The 21,796-nt window shown below is 39.4% G+C and overlaps 1 protein-coding gene and 1 pseudogene across 1 annotated transcript; one reads left to right on the top strand and one right to left on the bottom strand.

The window, feature by feature from the left end:
- Positions 1-6,869: 6,869 nt before the first annotated feature.
- Positions 6,870-6,945, bottom strand: LOC142521569 (small nucleolar RNA R71; annotated as a pseudogene).
- Positions 6,946-8,008: 1,063 nt separating this feature from the next.
- LOC142520314 (uncharacterized) lies at positions 8,009-11,563 on the top strand. Its single transcript, XM_075623316.1, has 6 exons — positions 8,009-9,044; positions 9,302-9,597; positions 9,836-9,995; positions 10,209-10,333; positions 10,560-10,679; positions 11,000-11,563. The coding sequence occupies exons 1-6, from the start codon at positions 8,009-8,011 to the stop codon at positions 11,561-11,563; spliced, it is 2,301 nt and encodes a 766-aa protein (XP_075479431.1).
- The last annotated feature ends 10,233 nt before the right edge of the window (positions 11,564-21,796 follow it).

Raw genomic sequence — 21,796 nt, forward strand, 5'->3', positions numbered from 1 at the left:
ACAAGAACTAAACTTATAGACATGCGAAGGTCAAAGTTCTTCTAACCTAATTTCCGAAAATAACACTAATGAGAACATGCAATCCTATCACAAATTCTAAGTTCAACGTCTTAACCCAAAACATTAAATTTCAAATACAACTTAAAGTTTTAAGATACCTGTCAAGAGCATCGTCTCCGGGTTTGCCTCCGCTGCGTGGAGAGAAAAAACTCTGCCTTGGGTAGGCAGACTCCCCTGAGGGCAATTCTTCAGTAAGTGGTCGGGACTACCACACTTGTAGCACATACCGGAACCATACCTAAAAACTCCAGTATGGCGGCGTTTGCACTTGGCACAGACTGGGTACTCCGAGGACCTCGGGACTACACGTCCTTGCTGCTGATGTCCTCTGTTCTTGGATGGGCCGTGGAAAGGCTTCTTACTCTGATGTTGTTGCTGAGGGGGGCGGTGCGGTACTTGGACTGGTCGCTTGCCCTGGCGATCTCTCTCAATATCATTCTGATCCTGCTCTGCAGCTAGAGCCCTGGAGACCGCGACATCATAGGTATTAGGGCCAGCCACCCTAACATCACGGCGCAAGATCGGCCGCAGACCATCCATAAATTGCCTCAACTTGGCCCCATCATCATTTGCAATCAGTGGTACGAAATGGAAACCCCTCTCAAACTTACGGATAAACTCCGTAACAGTCATTTCTCCCTGCATCAGGGTCATAAATTCCCTGGTCAACCTGTAACGCACCTCGTCAGTAAAATATTTAGAGTAGAATACCTCAGTAAAGCGCGTCAAGCTCAGAGTGGCCAAATTCAGGGCTACAGATGCTCCTTCCCACCACAAGTGAGCGTCTCCTCCAAACAGATAGGTCGCACAACGAACCCTATCCTCATCTCCAAGCTCCATAAATTCAAAGATAACCTCAAGGGACTTAATCCAGCCCTCGACAATCATAGGATCTGTCGTCTCTGAGAACTCCTTCGGTCTCATCTTCATTAACCGCTCATAGGTAGCCTCAGGCCCCATCTGCCTGGCTACCCCGGCATTGTTCCCCGCAAACTCTGCGAAGAACTATGTCATTCCGGCTAACATCTGGGCGTTCATGTCCGGTGGAGGGGGTGGCGGTAAATCTCTCTCCTACCTATGATCCTCACCGTCCTCATGACGATGCTCCTCATCTCTCGTGCGATCATTAATGCGTCTAGGAGGCATACTGTTCCATGCATAACCCACACGTAACCAACAAGCATAATTCTATTATTTTTTTAAATTTAAATAAACACTGTATAATCATAATCTGAACATAAAATATTTCATGAAAACATGCCGTTAAAATATTTCATGATTTAAGCGAAATGCATAAACGTAACACTTACAGACCGAAGACGTGACTTCATGAGCTTCTCGAGATCTGTAGTAATACAACCCTTTACAAGAATATAAGCTCTGATACCAACTGTAGAGGCCCGTATTTCGTATTCGTAATTTTGCGGAATTATTTAAAATTTTTCTCTTTAAATAAATAACATGCATCCTTCATCGAATAAACTGATAAATGGATTAAATTTTTAAAATAACAGCGGAAGTAAATATTGTTTTTCAACTCAACAACTTAAAAATAATTCAACATAATAAAACTGAGTTTGAACATAAAAAGGTGAATAAACTGAAACATGAGGTCCTCGGGTTCCTACTACTGCTGACCCAAGCTAGCTCACTGGTCTCCGCCCTCGGTCTCGCCCTCATCAGTACCTACAACAATCAACTATAATGAGTCTAAAGACTCAACATGCATATACCGTGAATAACAAGTAAATATATCATAAAATTTCGTGTAACGTAAAAATATCGTATCATAAAGCCTAAGGTGAAAATCGTGTCATGGGTAATTATAAATACGTGCACATCTAAAAATCATACGTAAAATATTTGCTCGATAGAGCCCTGTCATAAAATATCATAATGAGGTTTTTCTGGTAGAGATAATATTTCAATGCAAGTGGCCTGTAACATAAAATGAATGTCTGATCAGACTAAACCACAATATACTGGGCGGTATAGATCACCACAACCCTTGGACTCGATGTCAGTACCCATACATAAACATAAACCGGTCGTAAGTCACCGAGTGGAGACCCCATAAGCGTGAGGTGGTCATAAGACATATCACATATATCTCAAAAATAAACATTTTATTCATTTATGCACGTATTATAATTATAACCCTGTTTTTACCAAATGAGTTGGATCTTTCCCAGGCTTGCTGCGACCTAATTCTAACATGAGACACATGCAAATATTTTTATCTTGAGAACAACTTCGTAATCGAACCAAAAACGGGGCCAACGAGACCAACAACTTAATTTCTAACCATGACTACGTACCAACCGGAACCAACATCGAACCATCGTTTATTCATGATTAAAATTCACTTAACATGATGAAATAATAACCCTAAGAATTGTAATCCACGAAAATTAGTGAATAGAGGCCAAAATATTGAAACGCTCTTTCGAGAGTCACTTTGGCACATTGCACCGTAAATTCTCGTATGACCTCTAAACTTAACCAAATCACCAACGGCCAAAAACATGACCTTCCCAACTCATTGAGGTACTGTCTAATCCAAGGCCATAGGCTAAAAGCAAACCAAGAACTCAAACACCACCTCTGAACCGAAACAAAGTTGCTGTAAAAAAAACGTGGCAGCAGCTGCGCTTACTATGCTTCTTTTACGAGACCAATGGCCATTGGGGCTTGAACCACCGACCAGAGTCTCCTACCAACGTCCTAAGGTGTGGCTTGAACCATGGCTAAGGGCTAAAAGCCAACCACAATCCAAGAAAACACCTATGACAATCCAAAGCTTCACCCGAGAACATCACTTTCTGCATAGTGTGATGTGTTGATCCGTTTTTACTGCCTTGTATCGTTCCAGTGGCCATATGCTTGACCATGGCTCGATCTAGACTTGATGAAGTGTTGTATGGACCATGGCTATGGGCTAGAAGCCAACTACGATCCACCCCAAACACCCCAAACCCGAACTCACTCACCCAAACCAGAAATGAAAAATCGAGGGGCACTTGTATGGTTATTTTAAAATTTTGATGTACTCGCGAACCAAGCCTTGAAAGGCTGTCTTGGTCACATCCTATACATGCTAAGGGAGGTTTCTAACCATGGTTACAGGCCTTAGACCAAACACAATCCGAACACTCTCCTTAGACAATCAAACATAGAAATCGTGACTCAAACTTGCAACTATGGAAGAAGTTGCTGTCAAGTCTTTGTCTCAAGTGCATGGGCTTGAACCAATGAACCAACATGACTCTAACCCACCTTAGTACGTGTCTAGATGCAGCCTTGGGTGCCTGGGACCAAGCAACTTCCTGTAACCAACAAAAACAACTCAAACCGTGAGGTGCAACGCAAATGGCTGAGGGGGCTGTGCAGAATTCTTGTGTCTTTTGCTATCATATTTCGTTTGTTGCTTAACCCATGAATGTATAACGTGTAAAAATATCTATTGGATTTGATTGGAGAGAAAAGAATCGATATATACATGCCTGAAATCGGTTTTGAAAGAAACAAAACAATACGACGAACACGGCGCGACGGAGACAGAGTTTTCTTTTCTTTCTTCTTTTCTTGTTCTTGCTGATAACACACGATTATTAGCTGTTGCTTTCTTTGTTATTAACGAAGGTGGGGGCGGAGGAAATGTTAAGTAGTGAAGGGGAAGGTTACCAAGATGAATAATGAGTCATGCAATACATTAAGATGGAAGGTGCAAGTGATGAGTTTGATTGGCAATTCAAATATCTCATTTCCTTCATGCTACACGTAAATCATGGTTTTGATGAGCTAGGTGATGGCCGAAATTGTGGTCTAAATGCGTAAAAACATGGCTTAAATCTTGTATTTTAAATTCCTAAAGCTTTAAATACTCAATATGTATTTTAGTGAATTAACAATTTAATTTAGGGTAGCAATCTTGCATGGCATGGCTTGGGCTAACAATTTATTATTAAAATATTAGGTTTTAATTTCTTGAATATATTAGGCTTAGATTAATTTATCCCAATTGGCTACACATTCTAATTTAGGCTATTAACTAAATATTGGACCTAGAAGAACTTATTTAATAGCTTAAATCCAATTAATTTAATAAATCCTAAAAATATTCTTTATCATTAAAATAAATTATTCATTGGCTTAAATTAAATTTAGGAATATTTTCTTATTATTAATTTTTTTATCTCAATATTCCAACTCCAGTCCGGCCTCGCGTATTTAACCGAAAAGTTAAAACTAAACCTCTGCATTTAAAATGAATGATCGTGACTTAACAAAATTTAAAATGGAGTAAACCCTTCATATATTTAAAAATCGTTTTTAATTTAAATAATAGCAATTATGCATGGCTTATACGTAATCTAATTATTCGGGTTCTACACATCTCTTCCACCCCAGTACTATGGTTTAGTCTGATCAGGCGTATTATGTTACGGGTCACTTGCTTTGAAACATATCTCTATGCAAAATGTTGAAATTTATGCATGTTCAAGTATGTTCGACGCAAGTATATTTCTGAAAGGTTTTACGATGATGACACGTCTACGTTTATGTTATTACGTTCAAGTTTCAGTATGTACGCTCTACTTTAAAATTCATGTGGTGTTATGTTGTATTACTTGTTACTTCCAGTTTATACATGTTGAGTCTTTAGACTCACTAGACTTGATCGATGCAGGTCAGGACGAGTATGAGGAGACGAGGGGTGGAGACCAATGAGCCATCTTGGACTACGCAGGAGGCTAAATGATATAGGGGGATTTTACTTGTTTTTCATATCATGTTATGTCGCATTGTGTTGCATTTATCATTTAGATTGCATGCATTTTGTATTATTTTAGCATACTTTATGTTTTATTGTTGCTCATGCGTTTATTTGGTGAAAATGCAGGTGAGTCGTGCATAAACTGAAAATTAAAGGAAAAAAGTCGAAAGCCATCCGCCCAGGCGCACATTCACATCCGCCCGGGCGCCTCCAAGGCATGAGAGAAGGATAATTTTCGAAGGTCATAAGTTTCCGCCCGGGCGCGTCAAAGAAAAATAAAAATACAAGATTTGCAAAGGTCATCCGCCCGGGCAGAAACTTATGTCCGCCCGCGCGCGTTTGTTATTTTGGGAAGATTTTTGGACGATTTCTTCCCTTAATTCTGAATGTGCAATATATGGAAGGGATTTGGCACGAAAATTGCATCATTATTCAGACATTATTCAGCAGCCACCACAAGCCTTGGAGAGGAATTCGTGCTTGGATTGTAGATTCGACAATTGTCCGGGCATCGTCTTTGCGTTTTTCATCAAATCTAGTATTTCTAACTTAGTTTTTATCTTTGAAACATTGTTGCGTTTATTTTTACTTTGAATTCTAGTAGCTAACTTTAAATGTTTGTTGGGATTTAAGGGGATCCAAACCCAAACTTTGATTTAATTAATTTATATTTCGATTGTTGCATTATTCTTGAATGTGCTACTGTTTTTCATTGTGTTGTTAGAGCGTAGCTAAATTTAACAACATTTTATATTGCGAGTGAGTTCGAGAGAATAACTTGTGATAGGAACGAGTAGTATAATCCGTGGATCTACAATTTACATAGATATATGAAATTGGATACGCGCCGATAGTCATAGTCTGGTAGGGCGAAAACTAGGGGATTTCATAGATCGACACGCGATTCACTCTTGATAAATAATTAAAGACATTTAATTACTTCATTGAGTAGAATTAGTTTGGCATAGCTCGAGAGAGTGTGTTCAATTGACTAGGAAATCCTGTCGGAAGCATACAATCACTATCGAACGAATTAATTAATTAACGAGGGGTAGGTGAACTGAAATTCCCAACAAATTCATTTCTCATTGAATTTTAAATCAACCATTTTAGATATTATATTTCATTATCCAATTCCTCAATCATTTTATTTGCGTATTTATTTGAGCATGGTAGTACTAAAACAACCAATAAATTTTCGTTGCTAAAGATTTAATAACTGAAAATAATAATTGTCAAATACAGTCTTCAGTGGAACGATACTCGTACTAACGTATATTATACTATTACTTTACATCGTGCACTTGCGATTAATTTTTGAGCATACAAAATCATATTTTTATTAAGGCTTCCACAATGCAAGTTTTGCTCGATCAAGTTTTTGGCGTCGTTTCCGGGGAGTGTTAATTCACAATTTTATTTTTAGTTATTTTCTTTAGCATTGTTTCATTTTATTAAGTTAACACTCCATATTCTATTACAGATATCTCTTCCAGTGCATTCCAAAGTCACTTGACGTGGAGTTAGAGCAGTTTGACCCTGAAATTGAAAGAACTTTCTGCAGGAGAAGACAACAGCAGAGACTGAAGGAACTGATAGAGAGACACGAGCACGAGCATGAGGAGGAACATCGTGAAGATAGACATGTTGAGATGCCACGCCGCATACCGATGCTAGAGTATGCCCAATTGTGAGGCCTATTGTGCGGGCAAACCAATTTGAAATCAAGCCAGCGATAATTTAGATGATTCAGAATACAGTCCAGTTTGGAGGATCTGCAGTAGATGACTCAAACACGCACATCGCCGATTTTCTTGAAATTTGCGATACTTTTAAATTTAATGGAGTTTCTGATAATGTTATTAGACTGCATTTATTTCCTTTCTCTTTACGTGATAAAGCTAAAGCATGGTTAAATTGTTTTCCTGTAGGTTCGATCACCACATGGGAGGACATGGCGAAATCGTTTCCATTAAATACTTCCCTCCATATAAGACCATGAAGCTGCGGGCGGACATAACCACATTTGCTCAATTTGAGCAGGAGGCTTTATATGAAGCATGGGAGCGCTTCAAAGATCTATTATGAAGATGTCCTCATCATGAACTACCACTTGGGTTAGTTGTTCAAACCTTTTACTATGGCTTACTTACTCCTAATCGTACTATGATAGATGCTGCTGCTTGTGGAAACCTACTGAGAAAAACTGCTGAGGAAGGATATGATCTATTGGAGGAGATGGCTGCTAGCAGCTATCATCCTCAATCTGAAAGGAACAACCAGCGAAGAAGTGCGGGAGTTCACCAGGTAACTGACCTTTCCGCTATTACTGCATAACTTGATGTCTTCAACAGGAAACTGGATGGTTTGAATATGGGTGGTATGGCTATGCGTCTACAAGAGATATTTTGTGAAAAATGCAGAGGAGAACACTATGTTAAGGACTGTCAAGACAGTGGTCCTTTTTATGTGCCAGAAGGGGCACCTGTGAATCAAGTGGGAGTCCAAAACCGTCCAAGGAATGATCCGTACTCAAACACATATAATCCCGGATGGAGGCAACATCCCAACTTCTCATGGGGTGGTCAAAACAGTCAGAATCGACCACAGAAAGGACAACAATATGGAAAACAACCAATGTACAGATCTGATCCTCCTAGGGAAGAGAAATCCAATTTGAAACAGATGATGTCCAAGTTCATCTCATCTACCGAAACCAGACTCTAGAACCAAGATGCATCCATAAAGGGGCTGGGGAATCAGATTGGACAGTTGGCAAAGATGAAAGCAAATAGAGAGCCGGGCACCTTGCCAAGTAACACAGAGACCAATCCAAAAGAGCAAGTGAAGGGCATTGAGTTGAAGAGTGGAAAAATTTGAGAGTCGAGAGAAAAAGAAAAAAATCAAGCGCCGGATGAACAGATTGAGACATCTAAAGGTAAGTCTCCTAACTCTACACCAGCACCCACTGCACAATCTAAAATTGTTATACCTCCTCCTTTCCCTGCAGCACTGAAAAAAGCAAAACTTGACGCACAATTCGGTAAGTTTCTTGAGGTATTTAAAAAATTGCATATCAATATTCTTTTTGCCGATGCTTTGATGCAAATGCCTAATTATGCTAAATTTTTGAAAGACATATTAGCTAATAAGAGGAAGTTGGAGTATCACATGACGGTGAACTTAACTGAAAATTGCTCTGCGTTGGTGCAAAACAAAATCCCACCGAAACTAAAAGACCCAGGGAGTTTTTCTATTCCTTGCATGATTGGTGATGTTGTTTTCCATAAAGCTTTGTGGGATCTTGGAGCAAGTATTAATCTTATGCCTTTATCTGTATTCAGAAAACTCGGATTAGGAGAGCCTAAGCCAACCAGGATGTCCTTACTGCTAGCTGACAGATCTGTCAAGTATCCACGAGGAGTGATTGCGGATGTTCTAGTGAAATTGGACAAATTTATTTTTCCGGCAGATTTCGTGGTGCTCGACATGGAGGAAGATATGGAAATGCCTTTGATTTTGGGGAGACCATTCCTTGCGACTGGCAAAGCCCTGATTGATGTTCAAGAAGGGAAGTTGAGGTTGAGAGTGGGGGAGGAAGAGATTACTTTTGATGTTTTTAATGCACTTAAGCACACACTGCAGTCTGATAGTTGTTATAGAACTGATGCTTTTGATTCTCTGGTGTCTAACTATGTGCATGGTGCTATTAGAGATCCTTTGGAAGCCACTCTCACCACTACTGAACTGAGAGAAGATGAATTGGACGAAGAGAGAGCCGAAATAGTGGCATACTTCAATGCCAACCAGCCATGGAAGAGGCCAATAAGGATGAGATTAGAGGACTTGGGAGATCGAAGAGATTTGATCCTTCAAAAGTCAAGCCTAGAAGAGCCACCGACGCTTGAGCTCAAACCATTGCCTCCACACCTAAAGTACGTATACCTAGGTGAGAATAACACTTTACCTGTCATTATTTCTGCTGCTTTGACAGATGTGATGGAGGAAAAACTGTTGGAAGTTTTGAAAGCGCACAAGAGTGCTTTTGCGTGGAAGGTGGCAGACATCAAAGGGATCAACCCATCAGTCTGCATATACAAGATCTTGATGGAAGACGAGTACTCACCTCTTGTGCAACCTCAGAGAAGATTAAATCCAAAGATGCAAGAAGTAGTAAAAGCAGAGACTATCAAACTCCTTGATGCAGGTATTATCTATCCTATATCTGATAGTGCATGGGTAAGTCCTGTTCAGTGTGTGCCAAAAAAAGGTGGGATTACTATGATCACAAATGAAAAAATGAATTAATACCCACTAGGACAATTACGGGATGGCGTGTGTGCATTGATTATAGGAAATTAAATGATGCTACCCATAAAGATCACTTTCGACTTCCCTTCATTGATCAAATGCTTGAGAGGTTAGCGGGTCATGAGTTTTATTGTTTTTTGGATGGGTATTCAGGGTATAACCAAATTATGATTGCGCCTGAGGACCAAAAGAAAACCACTTTCACTTGTCCTTATGGCACGTTTTCTTTTAGACGGATGCCCTTTGGTTTGTGTAATGCCTCTGCCACTTTTCAACGATGCATGACCGCTATATTTCATGACATGATAGAAACTTTTCTTGAAATTTTTATGGATGACTTCTCGATTTTTGGCTCTTCTTTTGATGATTGTTTGCAGAATTTGAAGATGATATTGATGAGATGTGAGGAGACGAATTTGGTGCTAAATTGGGAAAAGTTCCATTTTACGGTACAAGAAGGAATAGTACTGGGCACAAGATATCCGGGCATGGAATAGAGGTGGATAAGGCAAAATTTGAAATTATCAAGAACTTGCCACCTCCGGCATCCATAAAGGGAGTCAGAAGTTTTCTAGGCCACGCCGGTTTTTATCGGCGTTTTATCAAAGATTTTCTAAAATTGCCAAACCTCTATCTTCCTTACTTATGAAAGATGTGCCTTTTGATTTTAATTCGAACTGTTTACAGGCATACAAGAATTTGAAGGAGCGCTTGGTGACGGCTCCTGTCTTGGTGGCACCAAATTGGGATCTGCCTTTTGAGGTCATGTGCGATGCCAGTGATACTGCGGTGGGGGCTGTGCTTGGCCAGCGGCAAAACAAGGTATTTCATACAATTTACTACGCAAGTAAGACCTTAGATGAGGCTCAATTGAATTATGCAACAACTGAAAAGGAATTACTTGCAGTAGTGTTTGTGCTTGACAAATTTCATGCATATCTTGTTTTGTCCAAAGTCATTATTTACACAGATCACTCTGCACTGAAATATTTACTTGCTAAGAAAGATGCAAAGCCACGCCTACTTCGGTGGATTTTATTGTTGCAAGAATTTGATTTAGAAATAAAAGATAAGAAGGGTGTCGAGAATGTGGTAGCGGATCACTTGTCTAGGTTGGAGCTGATTGGTAATGATTGTGTAGATCATGCTTTAAATGATTGGTTTCCCGATGAGCAGCTATTTGAGGTGAGACTCTGTCCTTGGTATGCAAATTTTGCCAATTTTCTTGTCACAGGCACACCACCACCCAATCTATCATTTCATCAACGTAAGAAATTCTTTTCTGACGTGAAATATTATTTTTGGGAGGAATCATTTTTGTTTAAGATCTGTGCAGATTCTATGATCAGAAGGTGTGTTGCAGAGGAAGAGTTTTGTCAAGTCCTTAACCATTGCCATGACCGTGAGGTAGGTGGTCATTTTGGACCAACCAAGACGGCATCCAAGGTACTTGATTGTGGCTTTTATTGGCCAACCCTCTTTAAGGATGCTCGTTCTTATGTGCTTACCTGTGATAAATGCCAGCGGACAGGTAACATCTCTAACCGTCTTGAAATGCCTTTAAATAATATTATTGAGTGTGAGGTTTTTGATGTGTGGGGAATAGACTTCATGGGACCGTTTCCCAGCTCGTTCATGAAAAAATATATTTTGGTGGCGGTTGACTATGTGTCTAAGTGGGTAGAGGCAGAAGCATATGCCACTAATGATGCTCAAGTGGTCCTGAAATTTTTAAAGAAAAATATTTTTAACAGGTTTGGGACACCACGAGCAATCATTAGTGATGGTGGCACCCATTTTTGCAACAAACTCTTTGAAAAACTTTTGAGAAAATATGGTGTCACACATAAGATATCTACTCCCTATCACCCCCAAACGAGTGGTCAAGTAGAAGTGTCGAACCGAGAGATCAAGCGGATTTTGGAAAAGGTAGTAGGTGTCAGTCGGAAAGATTGGTCTGTGAGGTTAGATGATGCTCTTTGGGCATATAAGACTGCGTTCAAATCACCTATAGGCAATACACCATATAGACTACTATTTGGTAAAGCATGTCATTTACCAGTAGAGTTAGAGCATCGAGCATACTGGGCAACAAAAGCACTGAACTTTAACTTTACTGATGCAGGTGAACGACGTCTGCTTCAATTGGACCAGTTGGAGGAATTTCGGAATCTGGCATATGATCTCGCACTATCCTACAAGGAAAAGACAAAGAGGGCTCACGACATACGAATCATTGAAAGAGAATTCAAGGAAGGTGAAAATGTCCTGCTCTACAACTCCCGGTTGCGACTGTTTCCCGGAAAATTGAAGTCGCGATGGTCTGGTCCATTCGTGATTTCCAAAGTTTATCCATCGGGAGCTGTAGAATTGCAAGATGGAAAGGATGAGACATTTACGGTCAATGCCCAGTGACTGAAGTACTACATGGGTGGCACAATCGAGCCACAACTTGGAATCACCCGGTTCCAAGACAATCCGAACTGAAACTGACCAACAGTCCAGCTCTCGACTATAAATTGAGAACTACCCCGTTTTCCCTTATCTTGCATTTAATTCGATTTTTAGTTTATGTTCTTATTATTTAAAAAAAAGAAGAAGGGAAAGCCGTGAAGCTCCCGCCCAGGCGGACATTTACATCCGCCCGGGCGCGCCCCTTTTCAAAAAAAAATTTGCAAAAAGCCGTGAGGTCTCTGCCCGGGCGCAAATTCACATCCGTCCGGGCGTGCTCGTTTTCAAATTTTTTTTTCCAAAAGCCGTGGAGCATCCGCACGGGCGGAAACTTAGTTCCGCCCGGGCGGATCGCGCAGATTTAAAAATTTGCACCCTTCTTTTCTTCTCCCCATTCGAACCCTACTCCTCCCCCTTCGATTTTTGCCCCCCTCCTCCCTAAATCTCACTCAAATCCCCTCTCTTGTGTCAATTTTAGGTACAATCTTGGGTCACCATCTCCACCAAACATCAAGAAGTGATTTTTCCGGTCAAGAATTGAGATTTTTCAGCCACCTTTGACATTTCCGGCCACCTATGATATTTCCAGTCGCCGCTGCCCTTTTTCCCGCAGCCGCTGAAGCCTCCGGCCACTACTGACGTCCGGCAACACGCATCATACTCCGGGCTAATTGTGCTTCTCAAATATTCCACGATGGCGCCTAAGAAAGCTCGGGTGAGTCATGCCTCTTCGTCTTCATCGCGTAATTCTCAATTATTTGTGAATGATACCGCTAGGGAACGCTATGAACATGCAAAAATACATAGAGCTCCACTTCGTGAACGTGGTTTCCAGCTTGTGCAATACATATCTATTATAAATCAAATTGAGAATAGAAGCTGGGGAAAATTTTGTAGCCAACCGCAAGTCGCGGTGGTGCCAGTGGTGAGAGAACTCTATGCTAATGCGGCTGAGAGGAGCGATAGTAAAGCATTTGTGAGAGGAAAGCTGGTAGATTTTAGTTTGGTAGAAATTAATAGGGTTCTTGAGACACCGGCTGTGGATGACTCGGTATATGTGGCATGGGCAGCAAAACCCAATTTAGACTTGATGATTCAAAGAATCTGCTATCCGGGGTCTCCGTGGAAGACACCTGGCTCGCACACTTGTTTTGCAGAGAAATATTTGCTCGTCCCGGCTGCGATGTGGTATGCATTTCTGGCCACACGTTTGATGACAGTCGGGCACACTAGCAAAGTACAGAGGGAGAGGGGGCTGCTGCTTTATGCACTGATCACTCACATGCCACTCAATGTGGGAAGGATTATTCATTCGCAGATCCAGCTGAGCATTCATAATCCGAATGTGGCATTATTCTTCCCCCACATTATCACCGAGCTATGTGCGGGCACTTGGGTCGTTTTTCAGGATGACGATGAGTGGTTGCCACCGACCAAGGCCCTCGATGACGCTAGCTGGATACAGAAAATGGTAGTACAGCGGAAGGCTTTCCCGCAGTTTGGACCTATATGGGACGATTTCACTTTTGATCCCGTGCCCCAGCAGCCCCCACCACCGGCCCCGCGACCTCAACGTTGCCTTCTTCAAGACCGTATGGACGAATTTGCTGCCTTCGCGAACCATCAGTTACAGTGGCAGGCTGTGAGTCAGACGTATCAGATTGCTACTGATGCCATGCTGCGTCTATCCCTGAGCCACAGTGGTATTGACCCAGCCCTTATGCCACTACCTGTGCCAGCTTTCCCACCACCGTTTCAGTTCCACTATGCCGATACCCCAGAGCCGGATGCTGGTGTCATTCCCTCAGAGGCGCAAGAGGAGGATGATCTTTGAGAGGCGTGTCACTTCTGTCCCTTCTTTTTATTTCCTGCATTTCGTTTAGATCGTTTTGTTTATTTCTGTGTCTGTTGCATGTTTAGGTCATATTGCATCTATTTTGTTACACACTATCTGCCTCTTTTTTTTTATCGTCTGCTGCAATGGGGACACTGCTCGACTTTAGTATTGGGGGGTGGATGGGTGTTGTGTTATGTGTTCATTTTTTTCTTTGTTGGTTTTATTTGTGGGCATTTAGTTTTAGTCGTTTTTTTTGCATTGGAGTGTGTCAGCCGATAGTGTTCGAAGTAGTACTTGTTAGCCAAGGATGATTAAGAGGTGATGAGACATATCCTGTCTGTCGTGTACTTCCACTTCTTTAGCACCTACGGTGGTAAAGACATGAAGTTTTATTTAAAACATTGAACTCTCTTTGCACAAATATTAGAACTAGAAGCATGCATGATAAGATGGCGAAAATTTAAAACTAAAGTGGGGAACGAAGATGTTTTAAGGTGTAAATTGAACTTGACGATATTCTCTTGAATCGAGGTATCTATCAGCAGCGCTATAAAAAAGAGAACGGTGGAGATGTAAGGTGTGGGGGAGCCGAATAAAGGAATGAAATCATATTCCTGGCTAAAGTTGGAGATGTAAGGTGTTGAAGAGCCGAATAAAGGAATAAAATCCTATTTCTGGCTAAAAATGTAGAACACATGGATTTGGATATGAGATGAAATGCTCTAATTTAGTCCTTTTATTACTGGATTCAAATTCAGTCAAAAAAAATGTTGCTGGTGATTACTGAGTGCAAAGGAATAAAGGAAAGTAATATTTACACTAACAGACTGATTTAAATCTCTGACCATGGTTGAGAATAGATCCCTCATTTATGTGCTAGAACTAAGAACACACACATACACGTTCAGGTTTTATTTGAAACAATGTCTAGACCAAAAGAAAGTGCGAAGAATTGTGCTTTTGCATTGATCGACAAAGGAATATGTTGAGTTTCGCTTAGGCTAGTTGATGACTATGAATTCACTGTCGAGCTACTTTGTGTCATGTTCCATTTTTTCTTGTCACCTGTTTTGCTCGAGGGCGAGCAAAAGGTTAGTATTGGGGGGTTGCTATAGGGGGATTTTACTTGTTTTTTATATCATGTTATGTCGCATTGTGTTGCATTTATCATTTAGATTGCATGCATTTTGTATTATTTTAGCATACTTTATGTTTTATTGTTGCTCATGCATTTAGTTGGTGAAAATGCAGGTGAGTCGTTCATAAACTGAAAATTAAAGAAAAAAAGTCAAAAGCCATCCGCCCGGGCGCCTCCAAGGCGTGAGAGAAGGATAATTTTCGAAGGTCATCCGCCGGGGCGGAAACTTAGGTCCGCCCGGGCGCGTCAAAGAAAAATAAAAATACAAGATTTGCGAAGGTCATCCGCCCGGGCGGAAACTTATGTCCGCCCGCGCGCGTTTGTAATTTTGGGAAGATTTTTGGACGATTTCTTCCCTTAGTTCTGAATGTGCAATATATGGAAGGGATTTGGCACGAAAATTGCATCATTATTCAGACATTATTCAGTAGCCATCACAAGCCTTGGAGAGGAATTCACGCTTGGATTGCAGATTCGACAATTTTCCGGGCATCGTCTTTGCGTTTTTCATCAAATCTAGTATTTCTAACTTAGTTTTTATCTTTGAAACATTGTTGCGTTTATTTTTACTATGAATTCTAGTGGTTAACTTTAAATATTTGTTGGGATTTAAGGGGGTCCTACCCCAAACTTTGATTTAATTAATTTATATTTCGATTGTTGCGTTATTCTTGAATGTGCTACTGTTTTTCATTGTGTTGTTAGAGCGTAGCTAACTTTAACAACGTTTTTATATTGCGAGTGAGTTCGAGGGAATAACTTGTGATAGGAACGAGTAGTATAATCCGTGGATCTACAATTTACATAGATATATGAAATTGGATACGCGCCGATAGTCATAGTCCGGTAGGGCGAAAACTAGGGGATTTCATAGATCGACACGCGATTCACTCTTGATAAATAATTAAAGACATTTAATTACTTCATTGAGTAGAATTAGTTTGGCATAGCTCGAGAGAGTGTGTTCAATTGAATAGGAAATCCTGTCGGAAGTATACAATCACTATCGAACGAATTAATTAATTAACGAGGGGTAGGTGAACTGAAATTCCCAACAAATTCATTTCTCATTGAATTTTAAATCAACTATTTTAGATATTATATTTCATTATCCAATTCCTCAATCATTTTATTTGCGTATTTATTTGAGCATGGTAGTACTAAAACAACCAATAAATTTTCGTTGCTAAAGATTTAATAACTGAAAATAATAATTGTCAAATACAGTCTTCAGTGGAACGATACTCGTACTCACGTACATTATACTATTACTTTACATCGTACACTTGCGATTAATTTTTGAGCATACAAAATCATATTTTTATTAAGGATTCCACAATGCAAGTTTTGCTCGATCACTAAACCCGAGGACCGCCTATGTTTTAGGAATTTTATGCATGTTGATTCAAATACTCTGATTTTCACGAGATTGTTTACGTTGTTTAAACGTTTACCTTTTTGCAAAATTTGATTGTAATTGTTTTACTTCAAATATTTTTAGACGAGCAGTTTATTTTATCGCAATTTGATAAATTATTAATTATTTAAGAAAATATTTATTTTCCGCAAATTTGAAATAGTATAAAAAGTCCGATACGTTACATATTCAGCTTGATTTTTGGTTGCTGAACATTCTTGGTAGTGAAGACCTTGAATTTCGATGACTTTTCAGAAGAGTCATCAACCAAACCTTAATTTTTTAGGAAGTAGCTGAGTGGCACAGCAAAACCTTTGGACTGTTTGGACGACTGAAGCATGTTCTTGAAGATGGTGAAAATGTTAGCTGATCAGTTCAGTCTCCGTCCAGCCATGATGGCAGTCATCACCTGAAATTTTTGAAGGGTGAGGGCAGCAAACGAGAGTACACCCTTGGCCACAATATCAGCTAGTAACTGAATCTCTAGCTTCAGTTCCTTCTTTGGATCGGAATCTTTCATTTTTCGTCCATCAGTAGATAGTAACGTCTGCATTTACTCAATATCGGAAGTCTTAACTTCAGAAAAGTGAGCAAGCCATCAGAAGGCAGTTGGAAGAGATTTCTGAAGGAGTCTTCTTCAATGATCAACAACTTGCTGTTGACGGTTGTTGTGATTTTACCGTCAGCAGAAATGAAGATATTAGCATAAAGATTCTGAACCTCCTTGGGATAAATTTCTTGAGTTGATAACCCTAGAAATTTCTTCAGTCCAGCTGCTTTAAGCTTGAGAAAGACACTTCGAACATATTAGTTCTTAATAGAGAGGACTGAGTCGAAGTCAATAGCCATTGCATTAAGGATGTATGCAGGAATTTGGCTTGACATTGATGAATGTTTGGATATCTGTGAGGAAGAAAAGCTCTATGTGTTTGATTTGCTCTGAGAGTTAAATGCTCGTAAAAAAACTGAAATGAAGTGGGTTCATTTTTTATGTTTGTGACTGTTTGAATTTGTGGACACGTGTCAGTAAAAAATGAATTGATTTAAAAACGTGTGTACGTCGTGTGTAATCGTGAATAAAAAGTGCTTGGACTACGTGGGGCCACGTATTTAATTACTATTCAATGAAAGACATAATTAAGTCGTAATCTTATCAGTGCCATCATTTAATTTGGAATTTTAATCGCTAATTAGTCAACTTATGGATAAGATCAGTCAGGTCAATAATTGAGTGATCAGTTGAGAACTGAATCAGTTCAGTTGAAGACTAACTGAATATTGTCTTATCAGTTAACCAAAGTATTATTGATATTCCCCATAAATAGACGCATATAAGTAAAGAGAGTAACAAAATATCATCATCGATGAATTAATTGCATTTCTTTGACTGATGTATCTTCTTCTTCTTTAGTTTCTTCAATTAGAGCATGTCAATAAATAAGATCAAATTTATCAAACACAAAATGATAGGATCGATTAACGTTTCAAGAGTGTTTAGAAGGGGGTTGAATAAACACTCACAATTAAAATTGATCTTTTCGAATTTTGAGTTCAGTTTGGTGACAAACTGATTCTCGGAATCTTGTTGGCCAATGACAATCAGTTAAACTAAAGTAGTTGCGGAAAATAACTGATTGAAAGATAGAATACGAAACTGAAATAAAATAGGCAAGGGTTGTTTCTGGATGTTCGGAGAATTTAATTACTCCTACGTCACCCTTTCTATCTCAAGGATAGGATATCCACTAAAAGACTTTGATCAAATACAAGAATTGTACTGACCCACATCAGTTTGGACTTAACACTGCCAAAAACTGAAACTCTTAGTATTACAGAATGTTTTCATTGCGTAACTGATCTTAGCACTATCGAATTTCAACGATTATTACAACTTGCTAATGAGCTCAAATTGTAGCCTTAACTGCTACGAATATATCAAGTAAGATTGAGCTGAGATTTTGACAGAGTGACAACAAGCTTTTGAATAGTGTTGACTCTCTCTTCTTCAGCTGTTCTTCTGTCATATTTATAAGCTTCTTTTCTCCAACGGTAACTTGAGATGAATTTGAATCTTTGTATCCGTTGATTATTCCTTGGACATTGTTTGCTTCATTTATTGTGATGCGGCGTCTTAATTGCTTTCGCCGAAATGCGTTTTTCTAAGCTATATTGATTGAAGTGCGGCGTTGCAATCATCTATGTCTCTTGACGGTTGATTGTTCTTTCCCGAGATATGTTCAGTTGAAGGGTGCTTAGCATACAGCTGAATACAGTCAGTTGATCAGTTTCCAACTGATCGGTCAGTTGATTTCAGTTATTAAGTCCAGTTGCTGAGTTCAGTTTACTCGATCGGTTGGTTCGTATTTTCAGTTGATTCATATTTTGTCAAACGCCGGAATTTAGTTTCTAACAATTTCCCCCTTTATGGTGTTTGACAAAACTAAGTAAATAATAACTGAACATCTGAGCTCATTGTAGATAAAATAAGAGATTGAATTTCTTGAACTGAAAGAGATCTTGATTTAATAACATCTGAATCTAATAATCTGATTAACTGCTTCTGCTGTTTTCTGCTGTTTTTCAAGATGCTCTTTGATCTTTGATTTCTTCCCCCTTTTTGTCAAACAAATCCATCTTCTCAGATAATTTTCGAACGTCAGTGGAAAGAATTTTGACATCTGCGGAGATACTTGAGACAGCAGTTTGTAAACAAGTCTGCAGCAATTCTATTTTATTAGAAACAGAAGTTTCCAATCGCTCAACTCGTTGACTGATTATATCCTGAGTTGTATAGAGACTTTGAGCTAGACCTCTGTTATTTTTCATCTCAAGTACAGTTCGGGTAAGAGACTCCATGTTTGCTTGAATGGCTTTCAGTTTTGCGGAGTCATATTCAATTGAAGAATCCAATTTGACAGTATGAGAGAATTGTGTGGATTGAATTTTCTTGATTTCAGTAATCATCTGCTGCATATTGTGCTGCATATTCTGGATTTCTTCAAGAACAAGATCCATTTCAGTGGATTGAAGAGGAGGTGACTGATTAGATGTTCTTGGTTCATGTGAGACTTGATCAAAGACCACCATGGTTCTATCAGATAATATCATTTCAGAGACATTCTGTGTTGGAACATCTGTTTCAGTTACTGCTACTTGGACTGGAGGAGATGAAGATTGATGTTGATCAACAATTGGGCTTTCCAGCTGAATAAGATTTTCAGTGAAAGGGTCATGAACTGCCTCCATATTTTCAGCAATCAGTTGATTTGGTGATTGAGTAGGCACCACTGTTTGCTCCTTTAGTTCAGAAAAAACAGGCTGAACTGGTGCTTTTGTTGAGATAGAAACCTCTTGAGTAATTTGATCAGTTGAGTGATCAACTTCTTCAAAAATGGTTTCATTATTCATAGATTCTGTCACTACTGCTTGAATTATTTTATCAATGTTGGCAAAATTCAACTCGGCTTCAGAGTACAGCTGATGTTCCACAGCAGATGATTGTGGCACATCCTGAACTGGTTCTTCAGTTGTAACAATAGTTTGTTCTGAGGATGGCTCTTTCTGCTGAGAGTAGGGGTCTTCTTCTTCTTCTTCAGAGCTTCCTCAGGAAGAACTAACTCCTGATCCATTTCCCACATTTTTATCTGAGCTTGCAAGCTAGTAAGATCTGTATCTAGCTGAGTGATCACAGCTCGATCATTATAGGCAGTTGGATTGGTGGGAATGTAGTTTGCCTTTAATTTCTCAAGCAGTTGAGATAGCTTCTTAACTCGAATTTGATCAAAAAAATATGTTTTTCTCTCCAAAGCCTGAACAATTGTAGCAGCTTTGACCATTTTGAGGACAATTGCTTCCAGTTTGATAAATTTGTTCAGCTGGGATTTCTTTTTCAGCTTCTTAGCAAAAATTTGAATTCTGTAGACGGTCCAGTCATCATAGATTTTAAGTTTTGATGCTGCAAAATTATTAACCTGTTCCCAAACAAGGTCAATATGAGTTTGAATTAAATTGGATGGCCTGAGCTCTTCAATCAATTTGCCTTTGCCTTTTTCAGTACTGAGGATGTGTGGAATTTCCAATCCAGTACGAGTAGTATCCACCTGTTCTATAATCTTTATACCTTTTGGTCTGGGAGGTGCTAGAACGGTAGGACGATTGATGTGGATTAGAGGAGCTTTGATTCTAACTGTTTCCTTTGTTGCACCAGCTGAGATTTCTGGTGGAGTAATCTTCAGAGGAACTGCTTTGATAGGCTGTTGGGCATCTGAAGATATCAGTCTTTCAGTAGGAATTGATTTTACTGTGGTTGGTAATTTTGTCCTTTGTGTTCTTGGTTTCTTGGCAATTTTTGGAGAGGGCGTCTTCTCAGAATCGAATTCACTAATAATCAGTTTTCTTTTAACTGTCTTCAGTTGAGCCAATGTCTTCTCCTGTTTAACTGATTTGGGAGCAGCCTGTTGTGTCCCAATCTCCTTCTTGATCTTCACGAACTGATCAGGAGAGATATCTAGTTTAGTCTTGGGTGGCAAAATATTCTTCCCATTGAAAATTTTGAATTTAGATAATCGCTCTGAATCATCAGCCACCAACCCTTTGACTTTCATCAAATAGCTTAGCGGCACTGCAAATCCTTTGGATTGCTTGGTGGAGGAAAACATGTTCTTCAAGATACTAAAAATAAGTTGCTTCCAGTTGAAATTTCTTCCAGCCATAATGATCGTAATAGCTTGAAACTTCTCCAAAGTCAGGGCAGCATATGATCCTACCTTGGCCAATAGCCCTTTGGCTACGATATCAGCCAGCAACTGAACCTCATGCTTCAGTTCTTTCTTAGGATCGGAAACTTTGATTTTCCGTCCATCAGCAGAGAGTACAGTTTGCATTTCTTCAATATCTGATGCTTTAACATCAGCAAGGTGTACTAATCCATCAGAGGGTAATGAAAAGATTTCTCCGAAAGAATCTTCAGAAATGGTCACCGACTGACCGTTAATAATGGCAATGATGTTTCCATCAGAGTTGATATATCCATTTGAGTAGAGGTCTTGGAGTTCTTTTGGGTAAATCTCCTGCGAGTATTGTCCCAAAAACATTCAGAGACCAGCAGATTCAATCTTTAGAAAGACGTTCTTAATTTCAGCTTCGTGAACTAATAGAACTGAGCCAAAATCAATGGCCATAGCGTTCAACATGTGAGCTGGGATTTGGTTCGCCATTGCTGAGAGTAAGGAAACCTGAAATTTTGCGAAATACAAGCTCTGAGTGTATGAGTTTGCTCTGAGAGATGATGTACTCGTAAGAAAGAAAGCTGAATTGAAGCGGGAAATTATTTATATGTATGTGACTATTTAGATTCTGGACACGTGTCAGTCCATCAAAATTTTGAATAAAAACGTGTGTTCGTGTGCTATAAGCGTGTGTACAATTTAAACGGTTCAAATGCTTTCACGTTTTCAAAATGAGATTCATCATTAGATAATAGACAGTCACGTCACTTGATTTGGAATATAATATGTTTTAATTAGTTAACTTATATGAGAAGATTAGTGAAATACCCAACTGAACGATCAGTTGTAAGACTGTGTCCTTTCAGTTGAGAGTTTACTAACATTTGTTTTCTCAGTTAACCTTTTAAAACCATTATTCTCCCTTAATTAGTGCATAAAATAATTAAAGCGAATAAATTTAAAGGTCAGAAAGATTATCGTTTGCTGAAACGTTGACGACCCGTCAGCTTCCTTGATATTCTGCTCTAAATAGAAGTAACATGGTTAGTTTCAGTTATATTGGTGAAAATATTCAAGA

Source organism: Primulina tabacum, chromosome 12 (assembly GCF_025594145.1).
Source record: "Primulina tabacum isolate GXHZ01 chromosome 12, ASM2559414v2, whole genome shotgun sequence".
Classification (NCBI taxonomy): domain Eukaryota; kingdom Viridiplantae; phylum Streptophyta; class Magnoliopsida; order Lamiales; family Gesneriaceae; genus Primulina; species Primulina tabacum.